Genomic DNA, 19,738 nt, shown 5'->3' with positions numbered 1-19,738 from the left:
TTCCTTCTCTCGGGGGCGTGCCTGCTCTGTTCTATCACTCTACATAGCCACCCACTGGGTGGGAGTTGCACTGCATAAACACAACACACGTGCATCTAGGTATGTAAATTGTAAAGCATTAAAACATGGTTTTACTAACAGTTTTCAGTATGTTGTTACTTCGGCATTATTATTATTATTATTATTATTATTATTTTGAAACGTGTATTACTATCAAATCACGGTCAAATAGGTTAATTTTGACATAGTCGTTTCCACCACAGTATTTACATGGAGAAGATAAGCCCCGCCCCCTCTCCAGCACGTTCTGTTTGAATGACAGGAGTAAACAGCTGACAGCCGCTGTGAAACTCCAGCGGTTAGAGCGATGAGAATGTCCGTTCGGCACCTCATGACGCATCTACTGAGTACCGGGCGGCTGTATATATATATATGGATGTATAATAAGAACGGCGGGAGAGTGTTGAGTACTGGCACGGTGCATGAGTACCGGAGTACCGCCAGCATGCCGGTACTGATCAAGAAGTGCCGGTACTCCATGGGTCAGAACCAGAAGTGCCGGTACTGCGTACCGGTGAGTACCGGCCCAATTCCAGCACTGCTGATGACATGTCATTTACATACATTTCACACATCAAATTCATTTCCGGGTCACTACCGGAGGACCGAGGACCGAGGAGGGGACATTTGAGTATTGAGAAGCCTCTTATGTCTCGTCTGAATAGGGGCGCTGGATAGGGGTGCAGTTCTGGCGGAGAGCACCAGAACGCAGACGGCACTTCAGAAACTGCAGTAGGCCTACTCATAAGGAGCCGTACACATGCCGCAGTTTTTGCGTGGCTGTGTCTTTAGTTGAAAGCCCAGTGGCGATCTGCTCATCTGTCATACTGATCATACAGTCAATAACTTTGTTGTTATTAGCATCTGGTTAGCTAGCTATGCTAACGAATATAAGAAGCTTTTTCTCCAACCAGTGAGGTAAAGGCACACCTTTATATGATCATTATAGTTATACAAAAACAAGAGAATAAAGTAAACAGGTATACAATACTATATGACGGTAACAACAAGTTGTTATTAATAAACAAGAACACAGTTTGAAAGGGGAGTGATTTGTAAAATATCCATAAAGAAAAATAAAATCTGCTTACAGTTCTGTTTCAAATGGGTGTTGAGAGATGTATCCATAGAGCTCCTAATGTTGCTCTCAAAGTGCACCAGATTGATGCTTTTAACTTCAACATTTAAAAACAAATCTTCCCGGGGGAACATGCCCCCAAACCTCCGAGAGGAGGTGAGGCCCCCCCCCCCCCCCCACTTAAATCATGTCCACATGGATAGGAAACTCAATACATTGGCACACATCTTGTGTCCATATCTTTCTGTTTTGGTGGTCATGCCACACCGTGCACGTGCATGCGTGAGTCATGGTGAGATATCTGGATTAAGAGGTTGCTTTTTCTTTGCACAGCATGAAAGAAAGTTGAAATGAATGGGCTGTGATTTTAGTATTTCTAAGCAGAGGTCAATAATTTGTACGGCCCCCGGAGGATGTTGAAAACATTGAAATGGCCCTTGAGAGGAAAAAGGTTCCCCACCCCTGCTCTAGAGGGTCAACAAGGACGACAAATTAATAAAAGTAAGAAAGAAATTGCAAGAAATTAGATTTAGCATTACAAACAGGAGGAAATATGATCTATGATAAAGTAAATAAGTGGGCTTGGCTGTAGAGCGATAGATTTTCTTTTTAGAAACAATATCCTTGCCTGGAAACCAGAACATTTTGCAAGCTCATGTTTTATTTGCTCCTGCAGATGTGTCTGGTCCCCCTTGCTTTGGACATATTTTAAGCAACTTGACATTTGTGGGACTAATCATAACCATTTACCTAATATGGCACATTTTTTGGATTCATCTTCTTATTACAGACACATGCATTTCCTAACATTCGGTCTATATGCTGTAAAATGTATTATCTCTTCGATTTACACACGGCATCTATTGCACGTCTGTCCGTCCTGGGAGAGGGATCCCTCCTCTGTTGCTCTCCCTGAGGTTTCTCCCATTTTTTCCCCTTAAACTGTGGGTTTTTCTCTGGAAGTTTTTCCTTGTACGATGTGAGGGTCTAAGGAGAGAGGGTGTCGTTTTTCTCATACTGATATTCTGAACAATCTGTGTTGTTGTATTTGCTGCAAAGTGTCTCTACTGTAGGTTATTTTAATTTTATGTACAGCACTTTGGCTCGACCAAAAATCGTTTATAAATGTGCTATATAAATAAAACTTGATTTGATTTCATTTGATTTTCAAACACATAAATATAAGATATAATGCGCACAACACATATTGATTTTTTTTTTTTTATTAAACATTTTACAAGTAAATATCAAAGTTGAAATGAACATAAATAGAGTTGTTTTCAGTCCCAGCAGGCTGTTGTGTTCAATGCTGCATGTGTGTGTTCTCTGTCAGTGTGTGTGTGTTCTCTGTCAGTGTGTGTGTGAGCTCCGGGTTGGCATCCCAGTTGGCCAGCAGGTCGCTGAAGTCCAGCTGCGTGCTGTCGAGGGTGTGTGTGTTGTGGTGTGTGAGCGGGTCGTATTGCATGTGTGTGTTATCATCTGTGTTGTCCTGTGAATGTGTGTCACTGTTTGTGTGCGTCAGGTCAGGTGAGTTAGTGAAACTGACCAGAGAGCAGCAAGGGCTCGGCTCGGTCCAGAAACTGAGAGGGAGATGTCTCTGGACCATGGGTCTGCAGCGGACCTGACTCGGGCCCTTGTGCTTGAACAGTTCAGCCAGGGGCCCCAGACCGCTGCCCTTAGCAACCCTGTCTCCTCGATCCTCAGCACAAGTCTTCAAGCTGTTCTCTGGCTCCTCTGGACTTCCAGCTCTTGCAATTTTCAGCAGGTCGTCATAGTAACGCAGACGACCGCTGGTTTTCACGGACACCGAGTCGCTGTAGATGTCACAAGCTTCCTGATCACCTGAGCAGCGACCGAAGTACCGCTGGACGTCCCGGCTGATGAGATCTGCAAACCTGAGCAGCTGCTTGGTCACATCCAAAGAGAAGTAGGCAGGATTCAAGAAAACCTCCTCCAAACATTCCTCCTCTTCCTCCTGAGCTTCAGATTCTTCATCTTCGTCCTCTTCATCCTCCTCCTCCATCTCTCTTTCCTCCTCATCTTCCCTCAACTCTGGCTTTTCCTCCAGCATCTCCACATCTTCATCTTCCGTACATGGAGAGTGCTGGAAAATCAGAGGAAAGTAAGATGGAATCGGGGCCTGAAGGAGGAAGTTTCTGATGACGCCAGCCGCCATGTTGTCTTGTTAACACTGGAGAGATAGTTACAGAGGAGGAAACAAGTTAGAATCAAATAGAAAAGCAGTTTCTTGATATTTTGAGAATTCAAAGTTAAATGTAAAAGTAAATGTTTTATTACCTTAGCTGCGAGGTTCAGGTGAATATTAGTTGAAGTCAGAGGAAAGGTCTGTTGAGGGATCCTCTTTTCTGAAGGTGTGTGTGCATATGAAATACTGGACTGTCAGAATCATCACTTTATATATACCTCAGCACGCGGCTGCAGACGTGTGTGTCTGCAGTCTGATGAGGCAGCTTTCAGAACAAATATTTGCATGCCGGATTGGCCAAACACACATTGTTTACTTTATCACTGGGCAACCGGGGAGGGGGTCCAAGGCTAATGGATCCTCTGCTAGGGGATGATGGAGAGTATTTATACACATACACACACACATCATTGCTTTTTTCCGTCCCTGTTATCAGGCTAGTTAAAGGATAAAAGAGCATGAAATCAAATCATATGCTGTTTTGACTTTTAAAGGGTAACACTCTGAACGGACATCAGGAAATGGATAGAGTTCAGCCTGCTCTGCTATCCTCAGAACATGACGCACTATAATGTTCTGTGAAAAGAGCACATGACATAAAAGTCACAACAGTCAACCTCCCAAACTGCCAATCCTTGTCTTCAAAATTATTATTGTAGACAGATTCACCATAAGTGTTACCCGAGGCTATTGGCCGGCTTACTGAATACAAACTTTGGAGCACAGACGCAGGTGCTTTTAGTTCAGGTTGTAAAAAGTGCTCTCGAGCAACAAACTGCTACGGATGAGCAGATTTGCACCTTGCATTGTAAAGCTGCTTAAATACATTTACTTCAATCTATAGAGAAGGTTACATGGTTAGGTTTGTATTATTGTCATAATTATTTTGTTGTTGGTCCATCTCTTAATATCATCTTTTCCCCAACCAGTCAACAACATTTTTAACAATATTAATCAGGGATACACAGGGCATTTGTTTGGGACTCATTTCAGCAATGGGTGTTACACAAATGTGGGGCTCCTGTAAATATTTAATCCAGCACGGCAGTATATGTGGGATCCAATCACTACATACACGACAGTAACTAAGTGCAACAGAGTGGCTCATTGATGTGCTTTAAGCTTTAGGGCATATATAGAGCTATGGAACACAGTATCAGGATTTTAAACATGCAAACACTAAATAGAAAGGACCAAATCATTGTTGATTCGGTTAATAAAGAGCATAGAGAATTATCTTAAATGATATCCCAAAAATCATGACGTGGCTTTTCCCTTTAATCTAGCTTTAAAGTAACAGCAAACTTGAAAAAATAGTCAGTTTACTTAAAGTAGATAACACAAAATAAAGAAACGTTATGAATAACATGCAGGTGCATGACGTGTCAATCATGAAAGCAAGGATTTGATGATTTTAAGTTTCACTGATTAAGTCCTGTACACCAGATTTTACTGACCCTTGCAGACATCTGTAACTCTGCAAATATGTGTATGTGCTTCTGTTTATATGTGTATATTGAGCATTAATGTGTGTGTGTGTGTTATCTGGACACCCTAACTCCCCTGGCCTGCCTGTCATCAGTATCCAGGCTTCTGTGTTGATTTTAGAACTAAAGATCAATAGCGGCAATATGTCAGCTCTCAAGAGCCTGACAATGAATTACACACGCTTTTAGGCACACAAGAACATGAACACACATACACACACACACACTCTCTCTCTCTCTCACATAAACACACGTGTCTGTAAAATTAATCATAATGAAATAATAATTCAAAAGTATATGACTAAGTCAAATATATATATATTTTTATTATATATATTCCTTTTTGAACCAATTATAATTGGTTCAAAAACTCAGTCAATCGCCCTTTAGCTATCGAGTACATCACCGGTTGTTTTGTCATCGATATTTGTCTACCAAAAAGGTTGTAACAGCGCTGTTTTACAAATGTAAGAAACACGCATATATTTAAGATATTTTAAAAGTTTGTACATACTTTGAAAATATATATGGCATAAATGATTATCAATTCCCTCTGAGACGATTGGGAATGCATACTTAGTTAATTCACTGTGCCTGGATGTGGCTTTGATATTGTAAATAATGAGGAGGCACAAATCATAAACACAGATATTTTATTGAGACATTACAAACTTATACTTTGTTACATTTATCAAACTATAAAGGCTTTCAAAAGTTACAGTGTAAAAAAGCAACAAAAAAAAGCAAAACCCTAAATTAATTCCACATTGTCAAACTGTACAACGTTCCCATTAACAGTCTCAGGTTTTTTGATCGCTGTTCTCAAGCTGTGCCAGAACCTGGGGATCTGATCGTGATCCTCAGGCCACTCCAGGTACGTCCTGGAGTTCATGACTCTCCGCAGCTTGCAGAACTTTTTGGGGACGGTCTCTTTGTCAATGGGCTCCAACAGAATCAGCACCACTGTGTCATCGTTGTGGTCAAACAATCTAAAATGGGTGTAATCCAGCTCGTACTTGCACCATTCACTCCTGATGAAGTTCTGAGAGAGGACAAACAGAGTTCTGTGACTTTTCTCGATAGCATCCATGATGTTGTCCAAGATCCAGCCTCCAGGAACAAAGTCTCTCTTGTGGAGGCAGAGCCGGAGACGAGGCTCCACCTGCTCCAGCTCCGGGACCAGATGTGCCTCCACCCAGCCAGAGTCCATTTCACTGTAGGACACAAAGGCGTCATACTCAAGCTCTCCCTTTTTTAACTTTGGCTTCCTCTTGGCTCTCAGCCAGGCCCAGGTCATCCTCATGTACCACACAACGCTGAATTTGTGACACAAGCCAACAACGAGCAGAAAGAACAACAGGATGCCTGAGCAGAGTAGAGAAGAAGCTAAAGCTGTGTGGCATTCAAAGACTGACAACCTCGCATCCGCCGCAATCTTTCCCCTCACAGCGTCAGGGGAGTCACAGACGTACGACTTTAACCCATCAACAAATGTGACTTGATGATTTGTCAAGCCACTCCTCATTAAGTCTAAAAAGTCACATGAACAGACATACGTGTTAGTACCAGCCTCCAGACTGCTCAGATTATTGTAATCATTTAGATTTTTGCTGCTGAACGTCTGTAAATTGTTGTTCCGAATGGAGAGAAATGCGAGAAGAGGGTATAAACGCCCATCTGGCAAACTACTGATCTTGTTGCTAGAAATGTATAACTCTGTTAGAAATGGTAGTTTCATATTGAAGACAGTCAAGTCATTGTCTGATAGATCGAGGATGTGTAAACTTAATGGCAAACAAGGGGTCACTTTTGTTAAATGTGTTGATGAAAGGTTTAAGAATTGGAGATTTAACGGCCAGTAACAAGTCTCAGGCATAGCCTGGAATGTATTTCCACTCATGTCAATGTTTTTAAGTCTCTCCAGTTTGGTGAAAAGCTGACTGTTGATTGACTGCAGGTGATTCCTGCTGATATTGAGCGTTTGCAGTCTCCTATACCCACCATTGCCATCGCACATCATTTGACTAAGAGCTATATCACTTAACAGGTTGTCACTGACGTCCAAATACTCCAGCACTAACAGAAAAGCAGAGTATGTACAAGGAATGAGAAACAACTTGCAGTTTATCACAGACAACCTTCGCCCCGCTTTCACCGTGTTCAGGAGAAAGCGGGTAGGGATGCTGTAAAACTCAGGGATATCAACGTTTTTCAAGACAACTACCTCAAAACTTTTAATTTGTGGGGGAGATAACACCTCCTCCACAGCATGACTTAATAATTTAGAATCTTCAAGTGCCATCATAGTTACATTAGAGTAGGACAGACTATTTAATAATGCTAAAAATGGTGCAAACGTCATGGTATCATTTTTAAAAACAATACTTGTGGTTCCGCTATCGTAGAACAATTTAAATGGGGATATTTGCTCAGTTGTGGAAAACCATGTGTCAGTAAAAGTCAGGGTTGTGTCAGGGTGTGCAACATCAGACAGTATATCTCTTACTAGTGTGAGATTTCTTGAAAACGGGCCATTCAGACCAAGGCTCACATATTTAATTGGCCCAATTTGTCTCAAACTTCCTTTTGTGTAGCTTAGCAGATTGTTTCCATCAAAAACCACCTCTTCAACATCACTGAGGCCAGAAAAGTCACTGTTCCCGACAGATTGAAGGTCCGGTCCTCCAATATGTAGGATCTTTAATTTCTTCAGTGGCTGGAAAAGATTGCCTCGACCCAACATTTTGTATTTGTTCCCCAACAGATTCAAGCTCTGAAGAGAAGCAAGACTTTCAAACCATCCAGCAGACAGTGAATCCAGTCTGTTGAAAGACAAGTCTAATTTCTGTAAATCAGTCAGCGGGACAAATGCTTGCTCCTGGATCTTATGGATTCTGTTGTTATTCAGGATCAAAGACTGTAAACTGGCAAATGCAACAAAGTCATCCTTTGTTATTGTCTGCAGTCTGTTGAATGAGAGATCGAGTCCAGTGATGAGCTTCGAGGGGGCTGCGGGGACCGTTGTCAGGTTTTGTCTCGAGCATTTACAGGACGTTTGTTCACAGCTGTGACACTGTGGTCTGGAGAGAGGGATGCTTTGATGCATCAGCAGAAGGACACACATGAGAAATGTCATGAATCTCATATTGGTACCTAAAAACAAAAACATTTAAAAACAACCATCAGACCTTTAATTGCAAACTGTTGGGCAAAACAATCTGTGATTCTTTTTTTTTAACAATATCGTTAGCTGAAGCTAAACATTATAACACAGGTTATATTTATCACTCTGACATCATCTGAGATTACTATAACATAGAAAATACGTATAAAATGACTATCTTCCCAAGGGTAGTTTGGATAATTAGAACACGGAGAAACTCTGCGAAATAAAAACATTTCTGTCCTGAAATAAAACCAATTAAGAAACTATAACATTGAAAAGAACATTTTTGTTTCTGTCTCCAAACTATTTATATATATTTATGACGTTTCAAAATTGAGAATAGCAAACATTATTTTCCATGTACATGTCTGATTTAAACAAATCGAACCAATGTATTTGTGATAGCATTTTTAAATATTAATTTATGATCTACCACATCATAAAATATGAATAAATTCTGCTTATAAATTAAAAATACCTTGATGAGTCCTGGAGTCTCACAGCTGAAATCTCTTCTTCTTCAGCACAATTGGGGCATTAGAGAAAAATGTTTGCTTTTTATACGTTTCAGCATCACTTCTCTACACACCCCCCCCCCCCCCCTCGTGCAGCCGGACACATTAGGAAGTAGAGTGAGTGACAGGAATATAAACATCCGTTTCTTGGCAGAGCTTTAGCTCCCTGTCACGCTGCCCAAACGGGTAAAGACGACTGATGAATTGCATTTTCCCGATTTTCTTTTTTTGCACCTTGAACCACAATGGAGCTCTCTGTTAGTCAAGAACAGGATACATTGTTTTAGCTCTTTCCTTACCTAAAAGGAAGGAACTAAAGGTATCTGCAGATCAAACTTGCAGATACCTTTAGCCTGGTATGAGTCTGTTACTTTTCTGACTTTATTCTTTCATAAAAAAAAGTTAATATTTATATATGTGTACACCATAGACTGTATGATATATATACACACATACAGACAACCATTGCCGTTGGAGGGGCAGCCAAAATACTAATAAATAAATGGACCAGCTGCATGCCATTGGGCACCAGCAAGAAGAAGGTTTTCTAGTATGTTTTCTCCCATTGGACACCTTAGAGGGCAGCGTCGTCTTCGTTCCCTTGACCTTTGCAAAGTAAATGATGACGCACAGACTTATGGCCTCTGGTAGGTGATTGACATCGTCAAAGAGTGCAGCCAAAACAGAGAGACGAAGGGAGTCAGATAAGGTAAATACTAGATTTTCTAGCTAAAGTAAAATGCTGTTTTTCAAGTACAAAACCTTTTTTTATTTTCTATGATCAAAACTGCAAAAACATCTAGAAAAATATACAACAAATGCTTAACCTTTCACAACATTTAACATTTGAAAATGGGAACATAAAAGAGAAGGAATATTCACATTTTCCCCATTAATGATAAAAGAACATTCATTTTTATTTCCTTTCTTTTACATAACATGTTTTTATATGCTTGCAATTATTGTTAAGGTGTGCCGCTTTCTGTTTTTTTTTTTTAAACATCTCCACAGTAGCCAGAGTCGTTGGAGAGTTGTGAGTTGGAGCTGCGGTTGGAGGAAGAGTTCCATATGTCCAGGTTCATGTGTGGGCCGAAGGGGTTGAAGCTGGAGTACAGCATCGGTGCGCAGGTCACCTCTGGCTCCCGGGTGAAGGGGGAGTGAGGCGGGGTGATGGGGGACACGGGGGACACGGGGGACATCGGGGCTGAGCGCTCAGGGTGGAAGTGGCTCTGATAAGGCTCGCTCTGATAAGGCTCGCTTTGAGGCGTCCAGATGGATCCAAACAGGCTGGACATGGGGGAGAGGCTGCGGGTTCCCGAGAAGTATGGCTGCGAAGAGAAAGAGAGGTGATTATTATTTGTTGAGACACTTTTTCTGAGATATTGTTGCCACTTTATGTGCCGTCCAAAGCTGTATCAAAGTATTATACGCCTATGACCTTTTCTAACCTCACCTGTCTCTGTGCTCTGCTACCACCGGCTGTCTGATCCCTGCAGTGATGACCTGGCTGTCGTTTCCCTACATTTTAATCTAGTCTCTCCTTTTCGGCTCAAATTAAATGACCTTCTCGCTCTGGTTTCCCTCCATCATCACCAAAAATGCTCATCTTTTGGTGATGGTGGTTATGTCATATGCCATGTAAAGGCAATGTCCATTGTTTGATACCAGCTGAAGAGCTTTGACTTCCCTGACCACTTCTACATGTCGCACTCTCAAAATATAAAAATACAATATAAATAAGATATATTTTTTAATAAATAAGAGCCAGTAAAGCCATGACTTACTGCTGTAGGTTTTTCTTACAGTAACCTGACTCAAACATGCAAGAGCACAGAAATCGAGCACAAGTAGATGCAAAATGCTTGAAACATTTGCGATTGAAATGCATTCTCTTGGGCAAGTGCCACTTTAGTGTGTGTAGTTTTAAGTACTCACTAATCATAGTTTTAGTTTTATTAAATGTCATAACACAGTTTCCCTTCAACGATTACCTTAAGCATTCAGCCAGACGGATACTGGTATTTTGAGGTAGAACTTTTGAGAACAGCGGTTGAGAGTAAACAAATTAAAAGTATCTGATACCTGCCTTTCTTGGGGAAGTAAAATCAACTTCCACAAATGTGGGCTATTAAAATAAATAAAACAGAAGCTGCATTTGCAGTTTGTATTTATGCGTTTGAATCTATTTGTGTATATGTGCTGAAAAACACACATTCTGGTAAAAGTGCTCAAAACTCCAGTTCCTCATTCTGCTCGGCAACTTCAGCAGATTAGTTAAAAGAGATGAGAACTTCCTCTGTCTTTGCTATTTTCATGTACACACAATTATCCTGTTTTGCATTTAATCTGGCTGTATACATGTTCACACTCAGTGCACAGGGGTGGGGTGGCAGGTACAAATAATATTGACCATCTCAGTACTTTAGGCAGCAACAAGCTGTCTGATTGGACTAATTCATGCGTTGTGTGTACTTTCTCAATTTTCACAAGTACATTTTTCTGTAACTCTCATAATGCAACAATAAAAAAGTGCGGTTGTGTCAATGCATGTGGGAATGCCATACACTGTAATCACAGCACAGACGCATCCGAAGTAACTAAGAACTCAAATTCCTCACGGTCAGTTTAATGTCGTGTCACATGATACTAAACTGAACATGTGAACACTAGAATAGCCAACTTTAGCAGGTTGAGCTGGTCTTTATACTACAAACTCTCTGTTATGAATCAACTTAATATCAAAACAAAACCAGACCATTGAAGATATCACATTGAGCTCTAGGGAAGCCTTTTTCACTGTTTTCTGGCTTTTTATAAATATCATTAATATAATCTGTGGATTAGTTGATAGTGGGACTCGTTAGTTGCAGACCTGCTCCCAAACCTAAATGAACCCTCCCTGAATATGACTAACAGGATCCAGCTGCAGCAGGAGAGCAGCTGGATTTAAAGTCTTTGAGCACCGTGCCTCCTCACCTTGCTGCCCACACAGGCTGCTGTGTCCCAGGCTGAGGGCGACTCCTGCGGCGGCTCCTCACTCCAGCTGCTCTGGTTGCTGTGTGCATGCTGGACCTCCTGACCGGGATAACCACTTGGAAATGTTCCATTACCTACGAGATGATTAGAACAAACACTATTTCAATAGAGAGAAACCTAAGTTAAGCAGAGTCGATGTTTTATTTAATGAAAAAAAAATAAAGAACTGTGTGGTACAAATACATAGCTTGATTAATGAATAGGAAACGGCATGTCATGATTTGTACCTATGTATTTCCTTTCCTCACAGTAGGTGTAGGGACTGTTGCACTGGCTGTTGGCACTACTCCAGGTAAACCTGCAGAAAAAAGGAAACATTTAAACGGACGGCTTTAACAGCGACAGATTAAACACAAAGTAAGTAAGTAAAACTTTATTTATATAGCACCCTTCTCAACACGGATGTACAAAGTGCTTTACAGTATAGTACGAAGACACATTACAGCAGCAACACGAGGGTAATTATTCAAAGTGTAAACCGGTATCAGCTATCATGCCAGGAGAGTTGTACAGTATCTTATTAATGACATTTTTTAGCCATTTAGATACAGGGCTCAGGTTGCAAAGATGCATACACACATTACCCTGGCAGCAGTTGTTTTTAAATAGAAGATACACATTCGAAAGTCATTTTAATTTGGTCAGAAACTATTTAAGGTTAAGTTTTGGTAAAAAGCAAGTACCCGGGTGAATACATTAAGTCAGAGGTTTATAAGGAGTACATATATATTACAGATCAGAGAGACACAGTATATGAAGTAGTATAAATATATGAAGTATGTTAAAAACGCAGCAGCAGATTATTTTCTGACACTTTGGGTGCAGAGGAACCACACAAAAAGTGGACAACTGTAAATCTAACATGACAGTGTGATGTTTATCAAGTTCCTTTTTTCACATCCGGCAGACACGGGCATTTATGTGGAGTCATGTATTTTTCACTCTCTTTTTTTGTCTTATCCAAATCCTTTTGAAATCAACTGGCTCTTCAAGTTATTTAAGGTCCAAACTTGTTTAATTAGTTCTCAAAAACATTGTCTATCTGCTGTTTGACATAAAAAGTGACCTCTTTCACAGAACATTACATTTCATCCATAGTTAATATAAAAATATGGATGACTTCATTTGAACAAACCTGCACTGGAACACTTACCCGTTGTATGAGGCGGAGGTTGGTGGCTGAGGTATGTAGGGCAGGGCTTCGGTGGTGTTGTATCTGAACTCATTGGTGAGGGGGATGGACGGAGCGGTCCACGCCTCTTCAGGCAGATACTGACCTGTCAGATCTGAGGGAGCACACAACCACCCTTTATTAGAAAGCAGAAGTAACAGATCTTACTTGTTGAAGACAGAAGTTTATCTAAGACTTTGCTTTTCTTTAAAAAACATAAAGTATGTATCTGCTACGAATATCTTTACCCATGTTCCGGTCTACTCCTGCGGCCACGGCAGCAAAACTCGGAGCGAAGCTGGGCGCGGGGGGGTCGGGGCTTTGGCACACTTCTTTACGGTACAAGCTGTTCATGCTGAACAGAGAAACAGCGAAAGTTACAAAACAAACGGGATGGATTAAAAACAATGGAATATTTTCTTTCGTCTACAAACAATACTGATCATGTTTTTTACAGTGGAAAATCAACATTGCCTTAATTATTGTGCAACATGAGTGTATGTATCAACACTTATATTTGAGTTCTTAATCCTTTGCATATGTTTTTTTCCCCTGATTTTTTATTTTGTCCAAATTGACACGCAAATAAACAAGTGTTTCTTTTTTGCTGACAATCACTAACATATACTAAGGTACTGACCTGTTTCTGAGCAGGCTCATGCCATCATAATGGCTAATGTTGTGTGTGAGTAACTGGGTGAGTGTGTGTTTGCTGAAGTACCTGAGAGCCTTGTAGTTTTTATTCATGTTCTGGTAGCAGTCTCTCTCTACTGGGTAGACGCCGTACTGCATGGGCTCCCCTGGGGGGAAAACAACAACACATCTGTTTTAAAACAATATCAAAACCATTCTCATCTGTGACATAATAACAGCCAGTTTTTTACATGATGATAAGGCCTTATGTTGTGGGAAGTAAGGAAGTTTTGTTCTTCACTTTTTCTAGATGAGGTAGAGTAGGCGTGTGTTCGGGCGTCTTTCTCTCCCTCCATGCTGCTGGCGCTGCTCCAGCTGCCCCAGCTGCCCCTGCTGGCCCGCACGCTGCCCGACGAGCTGCCCGAGTCCGAGCCCGACTCACACACTGCCCCACCCTGACGCTCGGTGGCACACTTCCGTCGAGTACGAGCAGGACACACACCTACTGCACATCAACAAAAGCAGGTGACATTAAAATCAAGTGTTATTGTTTGTTGGTACAGCTGCAGAGGAGTGGGTGACAGACAAGAGATGAGGACACCCACCATTCTGTTTGAGGGGGCTCTCAACACTCAGTGCAGGCTTTGGTGCTTCTGACTTGGAGATGTTGCAGCAGCGGTTCCTGTTGCGGGGTCCGCTGATGTTACGCTCGCTTGTTTTCCACTCGGGTTCCTTCTCCCTCTCTTGTATCACGACCACATTGTGCTCAGGGGCGCTGGGGCCACACAGAAACAATAATTAGACATCTCATCTTACAATGTTTAGCTCTTTATTACACTGTTTGCTGCAATGCCATTGGATGCTGACTTTCTCTTTTTTTAAATTAATTATGGTTATATATCTGAATAAATGTGAATTGATTCAAGGATGAGCACAAAGGTAAAGGTGAGGTCTACCTGGAGACGGTTTCTGTCTTCCTGCGACTCCTCTTTCCCTTATTATTCCCTGATGCAGTGCCAGTCTCTGCATTCTGTGCTTTCTGTTTCTGGCCTTTGCCTTCTTCTCTTAGCTGGAGACAGAAGAACATAAAGTGATGTTTTTTCATTAATGAAAAGTAAAAGGTAATTGAACATAGGAAACGTAAGTGTCAGCTCCTTCCTTACCTCCATTTCAGAGCCGTCCCTTTTCTCAGAGTTGATCTTCTCTGCGTAGTGCTCGGTGCACTTCTTCTCTACAGGCCTGCACAGCAACAGGCCGGGTCTAGGTCCTGGACCTACTGTCACGTTATCTGGGAAACTAGCAGGCGTTTCCATGGGAAACATAACCGCTGCTGGCACTCTTTCTTCTACAGTGCTGTGGGAGTCGTCTTTAAAGTCTGCGGAAATCTTTTTATCGTGCTCATTGATGAAAGCTGGTTCGTTGTTGTTGCAGACGTCGGAGTCTGGGGTCAGAAGAGGGTCCTGAGTCAGGTCTTCATGCTCTTCATCCATCATAACAGCATCAGGCGCTGCTGTGGACAAGCTGGACTTATGTTTAGTGTAATAGAGTGAAACCTTGTGTTTCTTCTGTGCTTGGGTGGGGGTGGTTAAGGAGGCTTTCTTTGAGGATGGTTGGGGTCGCTGGATGGGGCTGTTTGCCAGGGCAGGAGAGCCACGCCCCTTTCCTTTGTCTGAGGTGTGACAGGTGTCCACATAGCTCTTACAACTACCCTTTGTTTTACTGCACAAACAAGAAAAAAACAACAACATTTAAGTATTTTAATCTAATTGCAGTATTTGTCTTTATGTAAAAAGTCTCACATGGTGCATACAAACTATTATAAAACACGGGACATACTTTATGCCGTTGGGTGTGATGTTATTGACGGAGTCGTTGTCGCGGGACAGGACAGAGTTGTGGTTGCTCCTGATGCTGGGGGAGGAGAACTCACTGAGGATATACCGGGCCTGATGCAAGGCCATCAGACACACACCAAACAGAGAGAAGCTGAAACAGATACAACAGATAATGCATTAAACTGACACAGTTGAACTATGATTTAAATAATATTTCTCTAATATAGATCTATATCTAGAAAGTAAATGACCATCACTGCCTTATCATTAAACATAATTAAAACACTTATCTTTAAAGGAATATTTGGGGTTTGTCACGTGAGATAACTTTCATGTTCAAAACAGATGCCGGGTAAAATACAATGCTTTTTTCAAAATGAACACGTTCATTGGGCAAAATAAGAAAACAAGTTAAACTACATTTAGATACTAACCATGTGAAGATGAGGGTGGCCATCCAGAACGTTTCCTCCCAGCTGGGGCCAGGGACCACCTGAGCGCAGAGAGGCAACATGTGGTGGGGCAGCGTCACGTTCAGGGTGAAAGGGAAAGAAGTGCCGCGTGATGTCACCAGGGTGAGGTCCCTGATCACCCAGGAGGAAGTGAAGTCTGGCGTGAAGCTGAGGACACAGACAGGGAGAGACAGTCAAAGACAAAGAAGCGGATATAGAAAGAGACGAAAGGGAAGCGATTAATCAGATAGCGGCTTAATGTGATAACTGCATATGGTTGAATAGTAAATGACCAACAAACGACCAAAGATAGAAAGCGTCAAATCAGCAATGAAGAAGTAACACAACTTTCAAATATTAAGTAATTCTCAAAAAGAAATCAACTATAAATCAAAAAGGCTGACTCACGCGATGGTGATCTCAGAGGAAGTGTTGTGGTCCAGGCTAAAGGGGCGACACTGCAACACCTCAAAGCCAAACCCCTGACACTTATAGCCGTTAATATTCATGGACATGACAGTCAGAGGAAGCTCTCCTGCATTCTCCACCTTGAAACTCTTCCTGATGGCAAACAGCGGCTTGTTGGTGCGCAGGCCTAGGAGTGACAAGCAGTAACGTTTTATATCTGTCTGTTGTTTATCTTTCTGTTAAAATCAATAACAGATTTATTGCTATGTAATCATGTGGTGATATTAGGTTTGAAAAGTGATCTCACCATCACGACACTCCATGAGAGTCGATTGAGGGACATTGAAGCGCAGAGAGGATCCAGGGCCAGGCAGTTTGCCTCCGACTCTAAGCAGCTCTTTGGCCCCGTGGCCCTGCACCATCATCATGTCAAACACCGTCAGGTTGTTCCTGAAACACGGGCAAAAAGACACGCATAGTCTCACAGGATGTTTACTCAACATGCTTAATAAAACCATGAGTAGAACATTGAAAAGTGTTCATGAATTCACAATTAAGGACCAACCAAGTCCAACTTATATTCAAATCATGTATCAATCACTAATACAAACTGCAATGCAAATACCTGGACAAATCTCTTTAAAAAACCTCCGCCATTATGAAGGCTGAATAAACACATTGAAGAAGGGATGAACAAACTCGTCCTACACATAGGAATCAGTACCTGATGATGAGAATAGTGGTGGTGGGTTTGTGTTCAGAGGGAGTAAAGACCACGGCAACTTCTCTGGCCTCCCAGGGCAGCAGCAGCAGACGCAGGACACCCTCCCCCGATATGTCTCCCACATGCTCACCCGCCTGCACATACACACACAGAAAGAGAGGGAAACGTTTTGGAGGGAAAGCAACATAGGCAAGAATGAAGAACAACAGGAGCGACAGAGCGTCCGTGTGTTACGTACAACAATAGTTAGATGAGCATTACGTGTCGTGGGCCAAAACTCTAAATGAGTAAATACGAAATGATTATCTCTGGATTTACCTTGGGGGGAGAAGACAAGAGAGAAAACTCTGTGGAGCTGATGTTGACAGATAGAGGGCTGATATTAAACCTGCCAATCAAGACAGAGAAAAACTGTTAAGACAGATCACACAGAGGGACGTGCTGAGCATGAGATGCAATATCCAAACAGCCAAGTCACAAAGCTGTAAATGAAAAATAATCTGCGCATATGGCAAAACATATTTAAAACAGCCTACCATTTGGTAAGGAAGTCCAGAGCCTCCAGTGGGGCCGGGTACAGGGAGAGGATCCGAATTTCTACAGAAACCACCGAAGAGGAAGGATTCTTCAGCATGAACGTCTTCACCTGAAACAAATGTTTTCATTGAGCTGCAGACAAATGGCAGCAATTGTAAATCCAGTATATTAAAATCGACTTTTCTGTCTCGCCCACCTTGCTCTCATTGACGGGTGTAGCACCAAAGTCCAGAGGAAGAGACGTCTCTACAGGGAGTCTGGGCCACCTGAGAGCATAAAAGGATTTACATGATCAATTATATTAACGGTGGATTACAAAACACACAATAGCATGACAAAGAAAGTTGTGTGTTGCATTTAGGACTGACCTGCAAGACAGTTTGTCTTTGTCGCTCTGCCATCGAGAGCAGAGCTCAGCCGCCAGTTTGCCGTCAACGGCCCAAGGGGAGGAGAAAAAGTCGGGGAGGAGGGAACGCTGCCACTCTGAACGGCCTGATGGGAAATAAAAAAATGATTAAATGAACAATGAAATAGATATATTTTGTCTCACTAAATGTCATGAGGTGTCATGTCTCACCTGATTCTGACATTCTGAGAGGGCAAGGCTGTCCACACTCTTGGTCTGCCTCAAGCAACACATCCCCCTGCTGACAAAAACATCATCTATTACCACTTCTGCTCCTGTAAACTAACCACCACACTGCTAACTTACTATTGTAGACACTAGAGCAGTTTGTTTACCTCGGAAGGAGACGAGTGGAAGTAGAGGGGGATGTGCAGGACTGTGCCCAGGCTGGTGTACAGACTCAGGGTGAACACCTGGTTGATGGGGAGGGTCCTGCTGAGCAACTGGAGGGACAGGACCTGCCAGGAGCCCTGGGGGACCATCAGTGGAGCGCTGAAGTTCATCACCTGACAGACAGGGGGCGGCAGAGACATTGATATCAAAGTGTGTCCTGAACTTGGGTTCCAAGTGATAACAGGCTGAGGTGTAGTATACTTTGCCCATGTCAGAAATCTCTTGGCTTTAACTAAGACGTTGTTAAATGATCATCATTATATCCTCATCTAATCAGATGTGCTTCATGTCATTACTCGAGGCGGTGGTGCATACCTTCATTACTCCCTGCAGCTTCTGTGAGAGGCTGGCGCTCGTCACAGTGAGCGGCAGGAGGAGGGAGTTCGTCAGCCACAGATCCACCTGGTCTGCGTGGCTTTGTTTCACCTGGACCAGGCTGAACAAATCCCCCATGATCCTTCTGCAGAAAGAAACAATAAATCACCATAACAACTCAGTTATTCAGAATCACGTGTTAGTGACACTTCCTGACCATTTAAGCATTGAACAGCTACCGTAATGGACTAATCTTCATCACAGCAGGGATAAGAGATGTGACATTTTCAGCTGCTTGTGAAATTCATTTTGATTTCAAACAAAGGGAGAATCAAGTGCTTTGAATGAGTGTGAAACGGCTCCTCTACCTGTTATGTAGTCCAGGGAATATGTAGGTTGTCTGGTCTCCCACAGTTTTCAAGCTGATATGATTCATGCATTTCCCCGGGTGGCCTGGCAAAGAATCTGAAATATGAAACAAATGTGTTATTGTTCAATTATTACAGGTCATTTGGGGCGAATCAAATTGCCCTGAGAAGAAAATGATATGAGTAAAGAAGGATTGATTTGAAATGAAATGAGCATTTACCTTTGCAAGCCAGTGTAGCCACTTCTGTGAAGTTGTTTGCCTCTGGTCTCAGGAGAACCTGATTACACTCCAGGCTGGCCTCCACTTTCGATAGCACCTGCATGTCCTGAGGAGGTCAATAATATTGTCAAAGTCTATAAATAAAACCCATAATAAAGATAATATTGCAAAACCAAGAAAAACACCTTACCTTTACATAGAGCTTCTTGCTTCCAGAATTTAACATATACACTCCTATTTGTGGTTCCTCTGTACATCAAAAAAAAAGAAATAAGACAATTAGTTGTATTAACAATAGGTGAACAAGTGTCGCCCTTAAATTAAGATAGCTTTTTTCTCCTGAAATGGTTCAATAACAAAGACCAAACCTCTGAGAGTGAGTGAGTACAGTAATAGTAATGCAGCTGATTAAATGTTGTCTTCAGCCTTCGTGTTACTCTGGACAGTTAGCCCTTAAAAGAAGCACTTCTGTCTTCTTAAATTACTCTCAGGTCTTTCTTCTGGAGCATTACCATTATCCCCCAGTTACAATAAACAAGGCTCAGGAAGAAGGGGAAAGCAGCCACATGCAATTTTGGCATGAAAATATAAATACTATTCCGACCTTTTGAACTTTCGCTCTTAGAGTGGTCCGCCACAGAAACAGGCCTAAAGATAACCATTTACTGAGGTAATTTGAGAGGACGTGAGGAAGCAGGAATACACCATAGTCAGTCAGTCAGTATCA

At 42.0% G+C, this 19,738-nt stretch overlaps 3 protein-coding genes across 5 annotated transcripts in view; all 3 read right to left on the bottom strand.

The window, feature by feature from the left end:
* Window positions 1-706: 706 nt before the first annotated feature.
* Window positions 707-3,517, bottom strand: LOC117556147 (protein PERCC1). Its single transcript, XM_034231395.1, has 3 exons — window positions 3,437-3,517; window positions 2,517-3,329; window positions 707-748 (listed from the first exon to the last, which is right to left on the bottom strand). The coding sequence occupies exons 2-3, from the start codon at window positions 3,312-3,314 to the stop codon at window positions 707-709; spliced, it is 840 nt and encodes a 279-aa protein (XP_034087286.1). The 5' UTR covers window positions 3,315-3,329; window positions 3,437-3,517.
* Window positions 3,518-5,555: 2,038 nt separating this feature from the next.
* LOC117556193 (toll-like receptor 2) lies at window positions 5,556-8,272 on the bottom strand. Its single transcript, XM_034231476.1, has 2 exons — window positions 7,364-8,272; window positions 5,556-7,120 (listed from the first exon to the last, which is right to left on the bottom strand). The coding sequence occupies exons 1-2, from the start codon at window positions 7,998-8,000 to the stop codon at window positions 5,583-5,585; spliced, it is 2,175 nt and encodes a 724-aa protein (XP_034087367.1). The 5' UTR covers window positions 8,001-8,272; the 3' UTR covers window positions 5,556-5,582.
* A 1,164-nt stretch (window positions 8,273-9,436) lies between these two features.
* tmem131l (transmembrane 131 like) overlaps window positions 9,437-19,738 on the bottom strand; it is a 29,816-nt gene continuing 19,514 nt past the window's right edge. Inside the window, exons 10-34 of one of the 3 annotated variants that reach the window (XM_034231412.1) lie at window positions 19,202-19,260; window positions 19,012-19,117; window positions 18,791-18,887; window positions 18,423-18,567; window positions 18,050-18,220; window positions 17,886-17,955; window positions 17,677-17,800; window positions 17,505-17,574; window positions 17,308-17,417; window positions 17,090-17,159; window positions 16,772-16,905; window positions 16,355-16,497; window positions 16,048-16,234; window positions 15,622-15,807; window positions 15,189-15,338; window positions 14,516-15,071; window positions 14,309-14,421; window positions 13,958-14,127; window positions 13,654-13,857; window positions 13,441-13,519; window positions 12,968-13,074; window positions 12,702-12,834; window positions 11,776-11,846; window positions 11,489-11,622; window positions 9,437-9,840 (exon numbers count right to left, since the gene is read on the bottom strand). In XM_034231412.1, the coding sequence (XP_034087303.1) occupies window positions 9,508-9,840; window positions 11,489-11,622; window positions 11,776-11,846; window positions 12,702-12,834; window positions 12,968-13,074; window positions 13,441-13,519; window positions 13,654-13,857; window positions 13,958-14,127; window positions 14,309-14,421; window positions 14,516-15,071; window positions 15,189-15,338; window positions 15,622-15,807; window positions 16,048-16,234; window positions 16,355-16,497; window positions 16,772-16,905; window positions 17,090-17,159; window positions 17,308-17,417; window positions 17,505-17,574; window positions 17,677-17,800; window positions 17,886-17,955; window positions 18,050-18,220; window positions 18,423-18,567; window positions 18,791-18,887; window positions 19,012-19,117; window positions 19,202-19,260 (3,722 nt within the window). In that variant the 3' untranslated portion in view covers window positions 9,437-9,507. The remainder of the gene's footprint in view (window positions 9,841-11,488; window positions 11,623-11,775; window positions 11,847-12,701; window positions 12,835-12,967; window positions 13,075-13,440; window positions 13,520-13,653; window positions 13,858-13,957; window positions 14,128-14,308; window positions 14,422-14,515; window positions 15,072-15,188; window positions 15,339-15,621; window positions 15,808-16,047; window positions 16,235-16,354; window positions 16,498-16,771; window positions 16,906-17,089; window positions 17,160-17,307; window positions 17,418-17,504; window positions 17,575-17,676; window positions 17,801-17,885; window positions 17,956-18,049; window positions 18,221-18,422; window positions 18,568-18,790; window positions 18,888-19,011; window positions 19,118-19,201; window positions 19,261-19,738) is intronic. The other 2 variants (XM_034231414.1, XM_034231413.1) reach the window with 2 other exon arrangements.

This window comes from Gymnodraco acuticeps, unplaced genomic scaffold (assembly GCF_902827175.1).
Source record: "Gymnodraco acuticeps unplaced genomic scaffold, fGymAcu1.1, whole genome shotgun sequence".
Taxonomy (NCBI): domain Eukaryota; kingdom Metazoa; phylum Chordata; class Actinopteri; order Perciformes; family Bathydraconidae; genus Gymnodraco; species Gymnodraco acuticeps.
The sequence above is the reverse complement of the archived record's forward strand: the minus strand, read 5'-3'. Positions and strand labels throughout refer to the sequence as shown.

Excerpts from the sequence above, each read along its gene's own strand:
- LOC117556147 (XM_034231395.1), bottom strand. The coding sequence starts at position 3,314 with ATGGCGGCTGGCGTCATCAGAAACTTCCTCCTTCAGGCCCCGATTCCA. Across the intron at positions 749-2,516 it reads ACCTGCTGGCCAACTGGGAT|AACTGCACCCCTATCCAGCG; the intron begins GCCAACCCGGAG and ends GCTCTCCGCCAG.
- LOC117556193 (XM_034231476.1), bottom strand. The coding sequence starts at position 8,000 with ATGTTTTTGTTTTTAGGTACCAATATGAGATTCATGACATTTCTCATG. Across the intron at positions 7,121-7,363 it reads TGTGAGCCTTGGTCTGAATG|ATTCTAAATTATTAAGTCAT; the intron begins GCCCGTTTTCAA and ends TGGCACTTGAAG.